Raw genomic sequence first — 20128 nt, 5'->3', positions numbered from 1 at the left:
TGAGACACTTTATTTTTCTCAAAAGTTCTTTGCTTGTTTTTTGGATGAAATGATTTACAATTACTTTTGGTCTCCTGAAAACACCATTGTTTCAGAAAGGTTGCTATTTCTGAAAGAAAAAAAAAAAAAATCACTGGATTCTATTCACAGTTCTTTCCAACTTAATGCTTTTTCCAGAAGGTTATGTTTTCTCCATCTCCATTCTGGAATATGAATGCCAGGACCACATTGAAACAGATCGAAGATCAACATTAGCATTAAAGTTCCTGGAAACTGGGACCAAATTTTTTCAAGCCTTCTTCAACAGGACAGTCAACTGTACTAAAGTGACATCTTTTCACAGCATAAAACAGAGACTACAGGATCCTCATTATCACCTCTCCAACGGCAACGGATGCTATTGTCATACTGCTTTCAGCCTCAGGACAGGAATTAGGAACAGGCACCAGCTACAGTTACCTGGTCTAATTCCAGTCAACTGGAATTTTGTCTAGCTGGCAATGAAGCAAAGCCCTGTAAATTTATCATCTCTGCAGTTTTTCAAAGGAGAGACAATGACAACACGAGTCCTAGAAGAATCATCCCACCAGTGAAGGAGAAGGGAAACATCCAGAGCTGTAGCTCCTTTACCTTGCTTGTCTCCAGTGAGAACCCATATCTTAATGTGGGCTTTGGCAAGAGTCTCAATTGTCTGCGGGACCCCATCTTGTAACTTGTCCTCAATCGCTGTGGCACCTAGCAGCTTAACAGAAAACAATCAGGGAGCTGTTAAGTATTCCCATTGTGAGTAAGGGAGAAAGCATTAGACCTCTATGTAGTTACTTAAGCAAGCACAAATCCAGGAATAAGGTTGCATTGAGTTTCATTATTCCTCGGGAAATTTACTGTATGGAGTAGAGCCCTGATCCTGCAAATGTTTTATTTTTTTAATCCCCCACACTCAGCTGTATCATGAACATGCCTGAAATTAATTGCCACATGTTCGCACACCTACAGGTCCATGTTCTTCCACATGTCACTTTCACAGCAGATAGAGATTTAACACAGGGATGATGACAGATGGGGATTCCTGTCCCCAAAGCTCCATATGCATCCTGTAACATGGAGCTTGCTCCCAGCCATATACTGCAACTGGCTGCATTTTCTCCAGCCCACAACACACTCATCCCCACCCCTACTCCACACCACCCCACAACACTAGACTGCTCAGGACACAAACCTTTGTAATTTCAAAGTTACTGCTTTCTCTGCATTTTGGAGATACCTGGTGGCTTTAACCTGTTGTCAAAGAGACATGAAGGTTTCACTGCTAGGTCAGGTTTAGGCAGTATCTGCTACTACATACCTCCTGATGTTGGGAGACCAAATTCAAGGGCTGGCTTTAAGAACAAGATATGTTCTGTGTTTCCTGGGGTGTTCATCATTCCTCAGCTTTGAGTGTTATTAATACATACAACAACTCTACTTAAACTTTCCATAGGCTTTTGAAAACTTAAATGCTTGTAAGTATACAAGCCACCTCTTGGAGTACCTGCTCATCCTTGACAGCCTGAGTCTGACTTGGAAGCCCAGAGATGAACACTGATGTCAAAAGTACCCAGGAACACAGACTTAGAGCTTGCATTCCCACATCCATTGTCCTTAATTTTTAGGCTGATCAGTGCTAAGTAGTATGTTTACTACTATTCCCTGAATATAACCATGATCCCTCCCTATTCCCCCTTGCTGTTCTTATATCCTTACTCACTCTAAGGACCCCAGCAGGGGTCTGCTACACACAGGGACATCAACCAGACTGTGATACTTGGCAGCCTTCTATGCCTACACAAGACTCCTGTGCTGAGTCTGGCCTTTGCATCCATTCTCTGGCACTCCTACACCCACTCTCTGTCCCTACCTGCAGCACCTTCTGGAAGTAAAACAATTTCCACACAGGGTGCAGAGAAGGGTCTGGTGTAAACTGTGTTTCCTTCTGAATCACGCTTCTTTCTCCTGTGAGCCAGTGATCTTGTCTCTACTCAGGCCATGAGCTTCATAACCTGTACGTGCAAAGCAGCTGTCTCCTTGACCTCCTGAACCCCCATGTCTTTCCTGCTTTGGACATGACCCACACAGCGTTTGCACAATGTAATCTCTGGACTGCAGGATTAGCATTTCCCACTGTTGAGACCAGGAGGGCAGCAGGCTCTGCCCCATGGACTATGCTACTTCCAGAGGTCAGCTGCTTCTAGGCTCACATGTCCTTTTTCCCAGGCCCTGCTGGCATCCTGAGCATACAGCTACTGGAAGGAGCAACAGTGCAGCGCCCCAGCTTTCCAAGATCTCAGGAAAGCATTGCTCTGAGAGCAAAAGCTGAATTGCTTCCTCTCAGATCCCACACATCCTTTTCATTCATTATTCATGGCAGTAAAACACAGGCAAACCCCAGGGCTGTAACAACACTCGTGGAGAAAAGAGTGACTTGAAGATCACAAGTTTAGCCCTATTTCAGAGTGACACAAACATCTTCATGGACATCATCCCCCCATCCCGCCCGGGGCTGCAAGAACAAAGACGATGCCCTCTGAAATGGAGGGGGACCTGGGGATTATTCACTGCCTGCCATTTCAAATGGAGGAAAATAAATAGATCAGCCATTTGCACAATGATGGCTATGAAATATTTGTGTCCCTGTCATCTCCCTTAAGCTCTGCTAGGTCACTTCCTCATGAGAAAGCTACTCTGATGCCCACGTGAGTTAAAATAACACCATTCCCAGGCGCTGGTGGCTGACACCCCGGTTACTGGCTCCTCACGGGGGTGCCAGCGAAAGCCCAGCAGTGCCATATTTCAAACCACTCCCATCACACAACCCACCGAGCTGTTTGCAGCGCAGTGTTTACTGAAGTCACACTGAGCTGTTTGTTCACAAACCACTATCGTGGCTGCCTCCCTCAGAGCTTGGCTCAGATTCTGTGAAATACCAACCATTAAATCTTTTTCGATCTCTTCATATATCTCAGACAATTTATCTTCCCGTCCTTCCAAGGCAGTGCTGGCTTCGTGGTGACGCTTGATCCAGTCCTGAAAGTACTCTTCATCCAAGTTTTTATAGGCCACGACCAATGTCCTCAAACCTTCCCCAGCAAACTCCTGCGAGACAGTGGTGAGGCAGAATAAGCCGAAGGAGAACAGACTCCTTGCTCTGGTTTACAAAAGACTCTCTGAAAGCAAACAGCTATTTGTGAAAATTGTTACCTAATGTCTGCAGAGGAAAGGTGAAAAAAAAAGCACACCTTAGACCACAAACCTCAGGGTGCTTTTAAAAAACTAGTTCCAGGTCACTTTTACATCCTTACAAAGAACAAATTCAAAAGGCCTCTCTTACATTCTGGGTCTGAAACTTTACTTCATTCAGGCAGTTGTTTGCCAGGTTCACATTTCCTAACACGTGGTTCAGAATAGTAAGACCTAAATAAAACACGCTGAACTCTGCCTTGAGTTTCAGAGCTGCACTCAGCTTGTTGAGGGGCTGCTCTAAATGCGCAGGGTGAGCAGTCACTCATGACACCTCTCCAAGTCCTTGTAAGTGTGCTTTCTGTAGATGTACAACTGACAGTACATTTCTCAGTGTTTGACAGTACAATTCTGTGTTTGGTGGTATAACTGAGACCCCTCTTTGCAAACCGAGGCTTCCCCCCATAACAGGAAATTCACTTTCTTTCTCCTTTGGGATTCCAAAATAACAGATCTGAAGTAAAGGTGCATTGGGGACAGGCCACATCTACATCTCATCTCCCTGTGCTCTGACCTCTCCTTCACACACAACGTTCTCTGGCTTCCCCAGGCAGTGAGCAGCAATGTTTGTGCCATTGCTCAACCTCCCTGGCAAATCTTTCTGTTATCTCATGTTCTGCTCCGTACCAGCAGGAGCTGGCATCACAAGAGGGAGTAAATGTTGGACAGGACATCCACCTCTCACCACATTTTACTCTACACCAACAATATAAAAAGCCACGAAGTCTGACTGCTGAATTTTCCATGCTGCCCAGGCAATAAGCCTGTATATGATCTGAAAGAAGGGGAGGGAAGTGAGACTCTCATAGAATCACAGAATGGTTTGGGCTGGAAAAGGCCTTAAACACCACCTAATTCCAACCCCCTGCCATGGGCAGCAACATCTCCCACCAGACCAGGTTGCTCAAAGCCCCATTCAGCCTGGGCTTGAACAATTCCAGGGATGGGGCAGCCACAACTATTCCCCAGCCCTGCTCAGTCCCTTCTGACTGAGGCCTCTCAGATCACAATCACTGCAGATTTGAATTGTATTCAAGAAGGTAGAAGGCTCTGGGGCCCTTTTACTGATCACCTGAATTATTCCAATCAAGGCATGCCTACATATGCTGGCCTCCTGCCTTGTACAATAACAGCAGAATTGGATGGGATTTAGCTGCCAAAACACAGATATATAGTGCTGATTCTGGTATTTCCTCTGTCCTGCCTGGCTTCCACTTCCTACTCCACAGTAATGTAGCTCTTCTGAATGTCCTGCATTGTATTTGACATTCACACCCAGATATTCTGGGTAACCTAGAGTGGTTCAAATGGTACTGGTGATAGCTGATTTGATACCTAAAGCTTTAGAAATTAATTTCCCTCTTAATCCCCCATGAAATATACATATACATATATTTGGTGTTTGGGTGCTGCTTCTGAAATCTGTTTTTTTTTGTCTCAATACAAATTACATTTCCATGCCTGGAGAAAAGGCAACCATCAAATGCAGATTTGCAGTGCAGAAGAAAACACTTACATTCAGATGTTCAGTTGTCTCCTCCTTGAGAGAATCACAGGATGGATGAAGCAGTTCATAAAGAATGGTGTCAGCCCCCTTGCAGTATAAAGTCAAGTCCCCTTCGGGACTCCGCACTATAAGGAAGAAGAGAGAAATTCAACAGATACCAGACTGAAGCACTCAAGATTCATAGCATCAAAACAAAAGTTTTCAGATGTATCCAGACTCTAGCAAGTGATGGCAAACTCCCAGGAATCAAGATGAGCTTTGCTTAGTACAGAAAACAGTGCAACTACCATCAGCCTTAGTGGTAGCACCACAGGCAACTACACCCAGATTGCATTGGTCTGAGCAGATGCTCTGTTGGATTCTGTGGTTCCTACAAGCAGATCTTCAGGCAGGACATCTGCATTCAAAAGTCAAGAACAACTTGTTCTTGGGGTAATGGTCCTGCTGCCAGTAAAGGTGCTTAAAAGCCTGAAAAGCCATGAAGGAAAGAAGGGAGCGAAAGGAGCATACCGATAACTGACATTCGCTTGCGGACATTGTTGAAATCGAGAATAGCCAGCAGTTTATAGATTTTCGTTTCTCCCATTTCCACAACAGTGATGGTCTCTGGCGTGCGAGCTCGGAACACAAATCCGAAGTTTCTGGCAGCAGTGACAAGAGCTCCCTCATCAGGAGACTGGGCCTGATACACCAAGTTACCTAAGGTGAAAGAATAAAAATTACATGGCTTTTACTTTGCTTCTGAGATTAACAAATATAAAGTGACAACCATTTTTGTAGCAGTTATCTATGTGTGGAACAGAGAAGGAGCTGGGCAAGCTGTCTGCCACCACAGGAAAGCTGTGGCACCTGCAGTTTCTGCACGTGAGGTGTGGTGGTGGCAGTAATGTCATCTCCTCCACAGAAACACATGGGGATTAGAGGCTCTGGTCCTTTCTGCTCCAATGTGGCAACTCCAAAAACACTAAATTATGTGCCACCATACTACAGAAAATCACCAGGGAACCAACAGGACCAGTAAAAGCTTCTGTGAAGAGAAGACACACTGTGGTGGTGCAAGGTGAACAGAACCACTCAGTCTGTTACCTTTAACAGTCCTCACCTTCTTTCTTCTCTTCTGGCATCACTGTGTGACAAAGTGAGAGCAGGCGGAAGAACCTGTGGGTTGGGACATCACTCAGCTTCACAGCTTCGACCAGGCTGTGGTCATAGAAGGCAAACTTTGGGTCGGCTAATGGGTTGTAGGAGAAATCAACCTTCTCTGTGTTCTGCAAAAACATGGCTTTGTGTTATTTGTAGAGCTCTCACTGACACCTGCACATGACAGCCCCCCTCTCTTTCTTACATTTACAGAGGTCCCTCTCTCACAGGGCTGTTCATGACAGAGACTAATCCATCTGAGTAAGTGGGAAGCCTCAAAAGCTACTGAGTTAAAGCAGAGGGCAGGCACCTGAGGTGCCTTTCTGAGCAGCACTGAGGGTGATAGTCTGATTACCCAAAAAGATGCCTTGCTGTACCAAAGCAAATGTTCCTACAGGATCCCTGCTAAAGAAACGTCTTCAAAACATGGCTTGTTGGAGGTATCATCCTTCTGATTTCAACAGTTGTCCAGGACAGGGGTGTGTGGAGGCCGAATTCAAAAGGCTGTGTTCCCCACCCTATTCTCCCAAAGCAAGAAAAAGCCCTGATATGGAAACAGATGACAGACAAGTGATGTAAAGATTCAGCTCCACAGGCACCGCCCTTACTGTCCGAAAACAAGGAGTCCCAAGCAGAGGGGAACATAGTGAAGAAACAGCCAGAAGCTCAAAGCATGAAGTGTCACGGAGGAATGCACTGCAGAGCCTGCCCAGGATGATCCCGACTCCCGCCCCATCCCAGTGAGCTCAGAGTTTCCAGGATGGGAGTCATCCATCCTTCTGACCTGCTCCAGCTGACATTCAGCACTTGCCACATGAGCACAGGCCCCCCACCTACACTGATTTACGCAACAAGGCCCGGACACTCCAACTCCGTGAATGTGTGGGCAGCATCCTTTTAACCTGCAGGACTCTGCTCTATTTTGTATTGGGGCAGGAGGAGCTGCTGGGTGGTGAATTGGCAGGAGACCAGCGTCTCTCCCCCAGCAAGCCAGCCCTTTGCATTTTGCTGGTGGAGCGAGGGCAGCCTGGTGGGACAGCACTCAGTACAAGCAGTCAATTTCAGTGCGTAGTTTTAAAGTGCCTGGAAATGAATCACTGGAATGAGGAGTGGGATTTTCGTCATCATTTTGCCATTTGTTACTTGGATCACTGCTTGCAGTTTTCAGACATTTTAAGCAATGAAATCCAAAATGCGCGTTTCTGCCAACAAGCAGAGGCTGGATAGAAATGGAGAAGTCACTCATTTTCACACTTTCCAGTGTCCAGACATAGGGGAATTTGACAGTGACCTTGTTATGCATATGAACTGAACTCACTGATTCCCAGTCAGAACTTTAATTCACTGCCAAGGATAATAAAATCCATCAGTGTCCAAGCTTCCAAGCCATATCAATGGCCTAGTGTTCAGAGGAACTGTGCATGCAGTAGGATGTCATATGAAGCTGAAGGAACAGTAGATACTCAGGCTGCCCACCCTGCAAATTCAAAGCAGCCTTACTGGAAGGGAATGCAACTCTGACAAGCCTCTGATGCCCACAAGAACACACCTCCCTGCTGTCAGGATCAAGAGGAACATGAACGTGAATATGTCTGAGTCGGATTTGTCTACTGGCACCTCTGCAGCCAGGTTCACAGAAAGCAGAGATTCTGCTAGCATTTAAGCACTTACCTCAGTTATTTCTATCCTTTGCCCAGACATGTCATACACATCACCTGCAAGCAAGAAAGACTCAGGTTATAGTCATAAGCTTCAGATAAGAGGTCTCTGAGCATCTCTACCAAAATAAATAAATGAATGAATGAATGAATAAAAAAATAAATAGCTTTGAAGCTAGTATTAAATTTAAAAGTGTGAGTAACACAAATATCTTGACCTGGGGACTGGGAACTGATGATTCATATCAGTCAGATCCTATGTCAATCCATGATAAAATCCAAGGACTGACAGATGCTGAAAACAAAAGGCAGTTGTCATAAAGATGACTGGCATTTGGGTAAAGAATTGGCTTCTGCCCAGAAGGGACATAGTGCTAGGAGAGTGTTTTCAGGGTATGACTTCTCTTCTGCCTTTCTTTCAGAATGGGAGACAAAATCCAACTCCAGGCTTATATTGGGTTTGTAGAAGTTCCTGGACAACTGAAGAGAAGTTGATAAAGCCCCTTCTTCCCATGCTTGGGTAGCAAGGCTGCTGCATTCATTTTCCCTGAACTGATGATCTAGAAACGAATGGCATCTCAACCCCAATGAAATGGAGTTTCACTACTAAAGCCTGGACAAAAATTTCACTAGGAAGCTCTGGACTGTGTCCAGGCCAGCCAGATTCAATACTTCATAGAAGTAAGATTGAAATACAGCAAATTACATGAATGACCAATCCATACCTGCACCAGTAACCTCAACTGTGATGGCTACAGTTAATGCTGGGTACTGGTACTCCCTCACAAAAGCCCTGAAGTTGTAGAAAAAAACTTGGAAGGAATCTCTCTTGAGATTTGCACATCAGTTGATCCCACTGAGAACTGTAACCAAAAGGGTATTAGACACCTCCTCCTCAATGCAGAGCCTAAGCCTCCATAGCCTCCTTCCTGGCAGCAGAACCAATTCATTCTTTCTTCTGGCATGGCTTTCAAAAATGCCGCGAGTGTAAAATCCAAAGTATTTTGGAGAATCAGCTAAGCATTTAGAAAAAAATAGGCAGTAGACTGTCTGCATTCTTTCCACTTATTTCCCGTTCATTTCTTGAACACACATCCTATGTCTATGTTAACATTGGTGACATCCACTTCAGAAAAATAAACTACAGGATATATGAATAAACAGACTGAAATTTTTCAAACTGTTTAGCAGCACCAGCTCTGGACAGCATAACACTACTGTTACAGACGTTGTGTTGCCCAAATACAGACAAAGCTAGATTTACAGGAAGAAGTAACTCCTTTAATTAGATCAAAAGGCTGCACTGAGAAAAAAAGATGAGCGTTCTGGCACATCAGTCCATCAGCAGGTCTCATACAGGCAAAACAACATCCATCTCCAAATAGGATGTGACTAATTTCTCTGGGGGGATGTAATGATGTTAATCAATTAGTTTGTGAATGGTTAGCACCTCCTGAGGAGGGTGAAGAAAATTGCCTGGGGCTGTACAATGAAGGAGCCTGTTATGGCAATGATAATTAGGATCTAACAATGCTACCAACTTTTCCAACTCCCTACAAACTATTCTTTCTTCTGGTAGGTCAAGTAAGCTAGGACTGCAGATGAATGACTGTGCCATTGACTAGGCACTGACTGAAGGTTAAGCAACCTGAAAGGGATGCGGAAAACTGCTCATGATGGGAGAAATTACTGAATGGGAGAGTAGCAGTATAAGTAGCTGACAAAAGTTACAGACAGCACTGTGAGGAGTGGCTGATAAGAGGGAATCATGTGAGAAACACCTGCACCCCGCATATCGCTGGAATGGGCTGGGGATGTTTGGGGGAGTTGAGTTTTGCAGGGCTAGTAATAGCTGGGTAACCATATCAGTAATACCATGAAAGGCTGAGATCACCTAGCTAGGGATATCAGAAAAAAGAACACATTTGGGTACAGATGTAGTAAAACTGGGATCAATGAGGGACAAAGTAATAAGGTGCAGGTTCTTTAGTTGAATGGATAATGGGGCAGAAAAAGGGAGGTAAAGGGGTAGCAAATCGGGGAAGCAAAGAATAGGAAAATGGTATTAAGATATTTAAATAATGTAATATCTAAGCTGTTCAGGTGTATCTGATAGACAGCACTGCACTTATACCACAGCTTCTTACAGAACACTCTCTTCTGGACCCTGCACTTGATACCACAGTAAAAACACTCTCTTTTGGATATCATATTTAGTTTCACTCAACTGAGAGGTGTAAAACCCAGAGAATAAGACAAATGGATAATATACCGTAGGATTTGCCATTGATGGAGCACTTGTTGAAACACATGATGTTCTGAGTGAGAGTCCCTGTTTTGTCCGAGAAGATGTACTTGATCTGCCCCAGCTCTTCATTGAGTGTAGTGGTACGGGCCTGGGCGGGCGTGTCGTTCGGTGGGTAATACATTTTGCGGTCCCAGTCAATGTAGAAACTGTTACCCAAGCGTATAATCTCTACGCTAGTAGACCCAAAAGAGAAGGCAATGGAATATTTATTAGTTTAAAGGACAAGATCTTTATCTTCAGCTACCATCAGAAACCGCAGCTAGAAAACAACGTTGAAGGCAATGACAGGGCGTACTCATCAGGTTGTCCTTAAGTGGCCTGTTGTAAGCAAAGCTGAAGCAAACCTCACTGAAATGATCTGATAGGCTTATAGTAAATTCATTTCCTTTATTTATAAAACAACTTCTTATAAATATATTTGAGAAGTTTCTGCAGTACACAGGAAATTTCAAAAATGTGATGCTTGCTTTCAGCCTGCACTTGCTTCAGTTGAGGCTATCTTTTTGCAACAGAAGTCCTTAGGCAGGGCAATGAGTTAAGAAAACCAGCAATACATCATTTTAACCCAGACTACCCCAATGCTACATTAACCCTGCTGTGAAAAAGTGGCAGTCCATGCAGGGCAGGCAAGAGTCACCGGACTAAAAAGCGAGGCGGCAGCAACAGGGTGTTTCATTTTGTGCAGTTTAGGGAAGGCTTTCAGTGAAATTTGGGGCTGATCTGCTCTGTGGTGCCCCAGGGATGAGCGCAAACAACCCAGACCATGAGAACAAGTGAGTCACTGTGTAACTCAATACAATCATGGAGCAATATCAGCTCACAGACAGCATGAGTTTCCACTTCGCTGCTGGCTTGACACAATGGGGAGGAATGGGATGAATTCCTCGTATTTACCAACACAAAAGAGTCTCAGAATGCAACTTCCGACCCTGCAGCTCTGAGCGTAACTCCTCACCCTCCCAGCAGCTCCAGGAAAAGGGCAGCATCAGTAGCTAAGATCTGTCCTTTGCGGTTTGACATGGCAAGCTTTTCACAAACGTTCTCTGTGAACCACACAGCAAGGGTTTGCTCTGCAGTCAGTGGCATTTCTCCCTGAAGATCTGGGTTCAGGGATAAATTATAGCAACCTTGTCAGTCTACACTGCAACCTCAAAGTTTTGGAGGCAACTCATCCACAATTCCTACCCTTTAACCCTGCTTGCCTATCTGCAACAACCAACAGAGCACTGTGTTCTCTGGGAAGTGATGGAGCTGACAGTGTTCATGAAGCACCAGGCACTTCAGATCCTCAGCCTAACTACACCTACGTACCTGTCAATCCACACCTCACTTGAGCCTTGAAGCCACCTCAAAGAACGTGCTATTCACTTTGGTCGGCAATGCAAATGGGAGAGCAAGAAGCTACCAGGAGCAGGTTTCCAGTCTCACTCCCATAGCATCCTACCCTTACACCTCTCCTCCAAATGCAAAATCATCCTCTCCTGCTCCAAGGCTCACTGCTGTCTCAGCTCCAGCCCTGACAAAGACCTCTGAAGCCAGCAGAAAGCAGAGAAGCAAAGCACCACTGTGTTGTGGAGTTACCCATCAAAGCTTTTTTAGGCCCTGTCAAATAATGTCTAGACAGAGGGAGAAGAAGAGAGGGTCTCACTAAAAAAGACAACACGTATTTACTCCCCTGTTCTTTTAAAATGACACAATTTATTAAGACCCATAAAAAACAGTGGCTATGAGGTGTCTTCACTAGATGTCAACAGCATAGAGCTGGCCTTGGCTGTGTGGGAACATCCACAATGGGGTTGCATTTATGTCAGGGAAGAATGCTGCTCCCAGATAATTCAAAAGCTAAAACTCTCCTAAGTGAAACATGAAAGGAGTTTCAGGCACTTACCTGACATAGAGCGAAATTGGCACCACTGTGTTTAGAATGATCACATATGACCAGAACATGAGGAAGCCGGAGTAGGAGGCAGAGTTGACACCCTCTGCCCAGGGCAGATACACTTGGAAGTTGTAGCCCTTATCAGACTCCCATATGCCATTGCCAATGGCTAGGATAAGACACATCAGTGCTAAAAATCCAAAGATCTGGAAGAAAAGGAAAAAAACAACAACAACAACAACAAAAACTGCATATTAGAAACAAATAATTTGTTAGGTACAGGTAAATTGGATGACCCTAATCAAAAGGGGTTGGACAGCTTGAATCACTGAGGAAGGCTCATAGGAATGGAAGAGGAAAACAGGCGAAAATATGACACTTTGTCTCAAAGATGACACTACACAGTGCAGAGTCTTTAGCCATTTGGGGCTTTAAGTAGAGAGCAGAGTCATTTTAAGTAGAGATCTAAAACAGGGTGCCCATGGGCAGCTGGCTGCAGTACATCAGATCTCATTAGAGGTGAGTTGAGCTGCTGCTCTTCAAATATCTGGCTGCACGTTTGGGAATAGAAACTCCCTGGAGGACTTTATCTGACTGTTAGCCAGATGTGCCATAGTTTCCTCACCATATCTGAAAAATTAGTAAAGACAATTTGTAATTCAGGAAATCCAGCACTGTGCAGGTTGGAATTCAGCACTGGATACCCTTCTGATGGTTAAAGGAGAGTTAATCACTGACTTAGAACTAATGGTTGCCTTGGTACCTGCCATCACAATCTGATTACATTTCGTTTGAGCAAACAGAAAGCAACAGAAACCAGTGAGGTGTATCCTTGGACTTTAGGGAGGCCTATTTTGTGAAGCCTAAAGCAACAAGGGGAACAGCAACTGGGAAGAAAATCCCAAAGCGGAACACCTTAATGAAAATGGGGACTTTCTCAGGAACACAATTTCATAGACATGAAAGTATTACGTAGGTCATAGAAGGTGTTTTTTTGTTTGTTTGTTTGTTTGTTTGTTTTGTATTTTTGTTGTTGTTATTGTTGTTAAATAAGATAAGAACATAGCAATACAATTACTTGGAAAAGAATGGAAAGAGAAGGGGAAGAAGGAGAGATAGTAGAAATTAATATGAACTGCAATGAATTACAGACCTTGTGACTACCTCATGGCGATGCAAATACCAAGAAAACAGTAAACTCACTAATAGAGTTGTGGAAAAGGCAGACATTCAACAGATGTTCCTCCATGAATGATGGGGGAATGAAGCAGAAGTATGTATCTATCCCATATGATGTAGCAGATGGAAAAGTCAGTATACCTACTGTGACAAGGAACAATATGTGTCTCTACCTGCTAATAATAAGCATTTTCAAATCAGTGGGTCCAGGTAATTTAAAGCTGAAAGCTTGAAGGGACTGAGAAATTTTCTTAACAAATGAAGTTAATTTTTAACAATGCTTTAAAACTGTGAAGCTCCACCATACTGAAAATCTGTTAACATAATTAAAATATTTCAAAGGTTGAAACTGTGATTGTGGGAAAGATAAACAGAAGCTAGAATGACATCATTCCTGGACAAATGATAATAAAAACAATTCTGTTGATACCAACTTCTCCAAACGTTTGCCTTAAAACATCTACCGTCCTAACAGAAATGTGAAGATACGGAATCAACAGGCTGCACAACAGCACAATGAAAAATCTCTTGCAACTATGGTCATTAGTTCATTATTAGTAATTATAACAATTAGTCATTAGAGGAAATATCAGTACACTGGGCTATTATGTATAAGGCCACTCAGCAATAACCACATTACAACAGTAAACAACTATTCAACTATTTTTGAAACAATAATTGTGGTACAAATGTAGAAACATTGCTGGCATAGCAGATGTTTGTATTGCTGAGGTAACCTATGAGGGGGAGAGTGATACTTTATGGCATGATTTGAATCACTTGGTTAAAAGTTCATGTCCAACCAACTTGAGTTTTAATACCTAGAAGATGGTAAATGGGTACTTCCGTAAATAGAGGTATTGGGCTGAGTTTCAGGAGGCACATTTATTTCCCACAACAGTAGTAGTTTTTCTGAGTAATTGTGGGAAGCCCAATAAATTACCCCACTGGTGAAATGCAGACAATATTGCTTGCTAGTAAGGAATGTGGTGGGGTGTTTATAAACCTCTGTGGCCAGCACTAAAAACAGACTTCATTTTGAGCTGTTGTAATCATGATGATCTAAGGATATGTGAGAAGCATGACCCAGGAACAGGTTATGTGCTTTATTAAACCAATAGATGGAGAAAACAGATGATCCCATCCATTTTTAGAGGTATTTCAGTTGGTCAAGGAAAAGGTATGACTTCTCTCTGCAGACCTTGTCTGTTATAAAAGAAATGAATTAGAAAAGGCACCTGGCTCTTTTATCCTATCGCCGTACCCTGAATGATTCCTCATTACCCCACAGGTTAAAATTTGTCAGTTTGTCATCATAAATCTATCTAGGAAATTCAGTGTAAACTTTAGCAACAGACATACATGTGGGGCAAGACAGCTGAACTCTCCTGTAATACTGCAGCTCGTGTCTACTACTGCATTTGCTTTATGACTTTATTTTGCTTTATGTCCATTTTGCATGACAATGCAGTGTGCAGTCCTCACACTTACACAAAGACCACTAACATGCTGTTTGCTTTCAGACAAATCTGAAAGACCGAGCCGTTAACAGTGGCCCCGGAGATAAATTTCTCTACAGAGAAACAACTGCGTGTAGGGTGTTGTAATCATTGCCGCAGCTCTGCAAGAGAAGGATGTGAATAAACCTGATCACAGACCGGGGACACTTCCCACCACCAGCAGCCTTCCTCTCAGGGACCTGCCTATGCAGAGATGGATCCTCTGCAGGACTGAGTCAGACTTTTGGAAGGAGGAGCTGACTTCGGATAGACATTTCCTTTCAGACAGAGAATTAAAACAGTCTTGGTTTCTTTGCTGGCACTTGAGTTCTGCTCTGGGATTTTAAGCAATAAGGCATTTAGTGATGAAGCAGACGACTGTATTTATCTGAAAATGTGCCTCCCCAAACCTGCAAAAAAAGTAAGTTTTGGAGGAAAAAACATTCCTGGCTCTGGCAGTAGTGGCCACGGCCGAGGAATATTCACATCTTTCCCCAAGAAATGCTGTGTTCCTCTCCTGCAGTTTTCTGCCCTGTGCGGCCAAAGAGCCTTGCAGAGAGAAATGCTCCCAAACATGAACAAACAGTGATGGTTTCCGTCTGGAAAGGTTTATTCCCAATTAACCCCTGTAGGGACAGACCAGGATCAATGCTGAACCAGGTCTCCCTTGGCATGCCCTGCCAAAAACTGATTTGTTCCTGAAGTTTTACGGACAATTAAACACAAAATAGCTTTGCCAGTGTTAACGTGGAACAAGTTTCATTAAGCTAAAACAAGCTATTTATAGCAAGCTGTGGCTGCTTGTATTTCCAAACTCAAGAGCGCAATATAGTGCCTCTTTTTATGACTGCACTTCGCAACCTTTGACCACCCAAATTGTTGGACGGACCTGATGCCACATCCCCTTCGGTGTGCCAAGAGCCTGTTTCTTGCGTTAGGGCAGAGTTGTACTCAGACACCAAAATGTTAGGTGCCTTAAAAATGCATAAAGGAGAAAAACACATGCTTTGCTCCAACAGTGTCCCAGAACCCAGGCAGAGGCTGATGCAATCCACTGCAACTTGCTCTTTTTTTTTTTTTTTTTTTTTTTTTTTAATGGAGCCAAGAAGTAAATCCATCTTGATGAAGAGAGGCCAAACAGACTGAAAGCTCTGGGTGGGACCCTTGACTTGTGAAAGAACATTTTGGCAAACCTTCACTGAATGCTGAATTCTGAGTTCGTTGCACAGTTTTTCTGTGCTTCATTTCTTTGCTCTTTGGATCCCCTACATCTCTGTTCCCTGCTGCTTTCCAGATGTAGCAGAGCACCTTTAAAAACATAAAGTTTTTCAGAACCCTGCAAAATTCTGAACGTTAGATGCCCAAACCTTGCTTGGTTTTGCTGTTCCCTTAAGATCAAGGGAAGAAAACAAGCTGATGATGATAGGCAGGAATTTCACTTGGCAGAGATTGGTGTTACTAAAGTCTAGGGAGTGTCCTCACCATACACTGAGCAAGGACTCCAGAGAGCCTGAAGATGACCCTGGAATGGCTCTCTGTGCTGTAGCATTGCTTCACAGCAAATATACACATGCAGATGTGCAGGACATAACTTCACAGCCCTGGCAGTCAGTCTAACCACAGTTTTTCTGGTCTAATTTCAGTCTCCTAGGCACAACCTGCTCTGCCCAGCAATGTCTCACATCCTGGGACCCAACTAAAGAGCTTTTGGGATTCTGACAGAAAAAAAAAAAAAAAAAAAAAAGGACAGGGTCTAGGATGAATTGGCCAGGATGGGGATTGGAGATGTTTGTGCTGTGAGGCATACCGTCATGGAGGGCAGGGAGAGCTCAGAACAGCCCTGCACAGGCTTTGCCCTGGGCTGTGGTAGGCAGGATGCTGTTGGACACCTGGAGCTCTGTCTTCCCCAGGCCTTACTCCAGTACCATGGGATGGATCTGGACCCCAGCCCTGCTGCCAGGGTGGGATGGAGGGCAAGGGCAGGAGGGAAGAAGAGGAAACAGATGGCAGTGGTGGATGACCACAGGAGCTGTAGGACCTCCCCACTGTCACAAACTGAAGGCAGTGCAGCATGCATGAAAAAGCATGACATGATTGCATCTGAAGGAAAATAAATCCTTGAAACTAAATAGCTTTTCTAAAAACAGCATTGAGTAAAGCACCATCAGAACACATGCCTCGGAAGAACAGCAGTAACAACCAGAATGGTCCCTTCCCTGAGCAGCTTTGAACTCAAGTAGTAAAACCTTGGGGGAGTCTGCAAAAGAATCACTACCTCTGCCTGGAAGTGTTTGCCATTTGTTACAACTACTGGGTAGTGTAAACCTCAGCTTAGATCTGTTTTATCATCTATGGAGAGTGCCTGTAATATAAGATTAGCATTCTCAAATTTGCCAGCTGCTAAAAACACCAGTTTCTGGGTATTAACAGGACCATGTCTAACTTTTTACCTTAATGTGATAAGACAAAAGCTGGCATCATGTAAATTAGCAAACTCAATTACCAAGTCCTGTGCAGATACCAAAGATGCCAGGAAATCAGGAAGAAGAGAGAGAACTGCTAATGTTTAAAAAAATATAAAATGACAAAATTAATAGAGAAAAAGGCATTTGTGGGCTTCAAAGTGATTCTCACAAATAGAAAAAAAAAAGTAAAGCAAGTGAGAGCACAGCAAATGAAAAGCTCATAAGAAAGGTTCTTAACATTGTCAATGTAATGGCCTTGCTTTGCAAGATGGGTTTGCAGAGGCACTACAGGACTCAGTCTACTAATACATTTCTACAGAATTTTTCTTTTTATCACAAGTCACTTCTGATACTCCCTCATTTGTGTGGACAAAGAGGTGGAGCATCTGGAAGTGATGAACACATCTGAAGAAATTAAGCTAAACTAATCAGACTTACCATCAACACAAGGACGTTCATGAGCCGATCAATGCTTGTCCTCTTAAAAGTTGTTTTTCCACTGTTCTGCATTAGTTTGGTGTCTGGCCCTGGAGATTAAACAAGTTCATGAATTTTAAAAAGGAAGTTTAGCAGTTCTAAAGCCAGTTCCCTCTGAGGCCTCACTGTGCTCTACAGCAAAAATACCCATCACAGCTTTCTTGAAGGTAGGTGCATACAGTTTACAATGATAGTGGAAAATTTAGGCAGAAAAAGTTTAAGTCTCTTCCCTTAGATTATATAGAAAGAGTCACATAAAGCCATTAATTCTGTATTTTGATCCATTCTCTTTTTTCAGCAGTCAATCCTCCCTTTCAGGGTGAATTACTTTTCACAGAATACCTGATACTGCTCTGTTATTAGTGACACGTTATACATTGTCTCATATGTCTACAGCACTATAGAAACAATAGAAGGTCTATGCTTGTATAAAGCAATAGAGTAATAGTCTACAATAATATCATTGATGGCCCTGATATTCCAATATGGATTGAAGTCATACAGAAATGCTGTGGAATTTTTAATTGGATATACTTAAGAGTGGGAAATTTTGAAGAAGTCTGGGGAGAGAGACTCCTATTGACCCAACATGGGTCACTAATGGCAGATTTAATTCAGATTTCATTCTTAAGTGCTTCCATATTGAGTGACCAAGACTTTTCTCATATACTTTGCTGCATGTTTTTCAGAAATAAGAGTCTAGTTCTGCTAACAAAAACATTTAAGTAAGATCGGATATTGTATCATTTGCAACCCAGTTTTCTCCTTTAGACCAATGTTAAAAATGTCAGGTTAAAATCCCCTACAGTATGCAAAATTCCTAGCCTAGATTTAAACTAAGGGATTGCATGCATTATTTTTTGTTGTTGTTGTTTTGTTTGTTTGTTTGCTTCTGTTATTTTTTTTTTTAGAAGTTAGAAACATATTTTCCAAAGCGGAAGATATTTGGTTCCTTTGTCCTTACTAGTGAGATGTGCTCCTGTGCTAAAGCTTTCATGCTCTGAAATTCACATGTCAGTTTTTCTACCCACCAGCATAAATAACAAGACCAAAGCACCACTCTGTGTTCCTAATAGTACAGCCTCTCAGCAACATCTTCTCATTGTCCAGGGCATACTTCTCTCCTCGAAGAGTAAGAGTTCCTGTGAATTTATCCAGCTTGTTATTTGGTGCCTCGCATTTAACTTCACCTGTTTAAGAAAAAAAAACTGGTAAAAATCTTTGTAACTTAGAAATATGTTGATCAATAGTGCATTCTCATGGGATCCCCAGACAGGCAATATTAGACAGTAATAACAGACTGTAGCTGTAGCTCCCTGCTGACCCTGAAATGTCCATCCTTTATCATACATTTACGGACATTTTGAGATATTGATCCTACCCCATATCTAGTCATAATCCAATGGGCCACAACAAATTTGTATTTATCTTAAATTTTTGGAAATGGCAATTTTTATACTGGTAGAGTCCAAAACAAAGTTTCCACTCCTTTTATGTGCATGAGAAGAAATATCCTTTTACAGCAAGTTCATCATGGTAGGATGTCACTGGATAATTTTGGATGACAGTGCTGACCTCACATAATTCCTATTCCATTTTCTTTAAAACTGCAGGAACCCAAGTGAGAAAATCATTGCCTTAAGGCTGCAAGAGAGTAATTAATTGAAGTGTCTTTGTTCACTGTTTTTAATTTCATCTACTTTATACCTTAAAGTCCCACAGGCACTTGAAAAAAGATGCTGTCTTTGTCCATGTAGCTGACACTGTAAGTGATTGGAGATTCCATTTCCACACTTATTTCTTGTAACAAAACACATTCACATAAAACCGTAAATACAGATACTTCAGTATAAAAATTATTTAAGTCTACATTTGAACCCAACATCTGAAGATTCAAAGCAGAGTCCTGTGGATGGACTGGAAAGAACTGGAAAACACAAATACACCTTACTGAAAGGGATTCCAAGATTTCAGTCTGTTCAGTTAATCAGTAGGAACATTAAAGTTATTTTGATCACAATCTGCATATATCTACATATGGAGCAATATTTGCAGAGAATACAACTCTCCCAGCTGTTCTCAGAGACAAACACACAGCTCAGGAGGTTGGAAGCAAAATCCAGAGAACTGCAGAAAAAAGTGCAGCTTTAAGTACTGTGGTAATCTCCACCACTGAAAATTCTAAATTCAGGAATAGATGTTCTTTTCAGAGAAAAGAAACTCAACTGTAGTGCAGATTAATCATCAAATTTGAAAGATGAAGCAATTAGGAAATTCAGTGATACATATGACATCAGAGCTGATGATGCTGTTCTTGTGTTTTATCATCTAGTTGATCCAAGAACAATCAGACCTGTCCTCCTTAATTTGTAAAAGGCTACAGTAACCACACCTGTATCATGACAGCCCTTGCAACCCCCAAAAAGCATAATGAAAAGAGAGGCTTTGCAGTGTAAGCTGAAACACAGCACAATGAGACTGGTGAACCAAAACCAGGGCACGATCTGTCACTACGAAGAGTGTGCCTCTCACGCTACCGTTGGGACATGCCTTGAGTATCTCGTGCATTAGCATCTGAATTTGCTTTCCAGTAAGTGGGTCTGAGATCTTGACATCAGAACGTATCCACTCAAATTTGAACACAAAAAAGTGAAAAACTTGAGAAATTCACCCAGTGCACCTGCCCCAATGACCGTGAAAGAAGCGGTGCCTCCTGTCTCCTTCTTCCATTAACAGCAGG

At 42.9% G+C, this 20128-nt stretch overlaps 1 protein-coding gene across 3 annotated transcripts in view; it reads right to left on the bottom strand.

Moving 5' to 3' along the window:
- LOC118156293 (phospholipid-transporting ATPase ID-like) overlaps positions 1-20128 on the bottom strand; it is an 82394-nt gene that overhangs the window by 14958 nt on the left and 47308 nt on the right. For all 3 annotated transcript variants that reach the window (XM_035310237.1, XM_035310238.1, XM_035310236.1), the window contains exons 10-19: positions 18420-18578; positions 17350-17438; positions 11778-11974; positions 9854-10062; positions 7595-7638; positions 5886-6051; positions 5294-5482; positions 4793-4908; positions 2968-3132; positions 631-742 (exon numbers count right to left, since the gene is read on the bottom strand). In XM_035310237.1, the coding sequence (XP_035166128.1) occupies positions 631-742; positions 2968-3132; positions 4793-4908; positions 5294-5482; positions 5886-6051; positions 7595-7638; positions 9854-10062; positions 11778-11974; positions 17350-17438; positions 18420-18578 (1446 nt within the window). The remainder of the gene's footprint in view (positions 1-630; positions 743-2967; positions 3133-4792; positions 4909-5293; positions 5483-5885; positions 6052-7594; positions 7639-9853; positions 10063-11777; positions 11975-17349; positions 17439-18419; positions 18579-20128) is intronic.

The sequence above is a fragment of the Oxyura jamaicensis genome, chromosome Z (assembly GCF_011077185.1).
Source record: "Oxyura jamaicensis isolate SHBP4307 breed ruddy duck chromosome Z, BPBGC_Ojam_1.0, whole genome shotgun sequence".
Classification (NCBI taxonomy): Eukaryota; Metazoa; Chordata; class Aves; order Anseriformes; family Anatidae; genus Oxyura; species Oxyura jamaicensis.
Note: the sequence above shows the minus strand (reverse complement) of the source record. Positions and strands in the feature narration are given on the sequence as shown.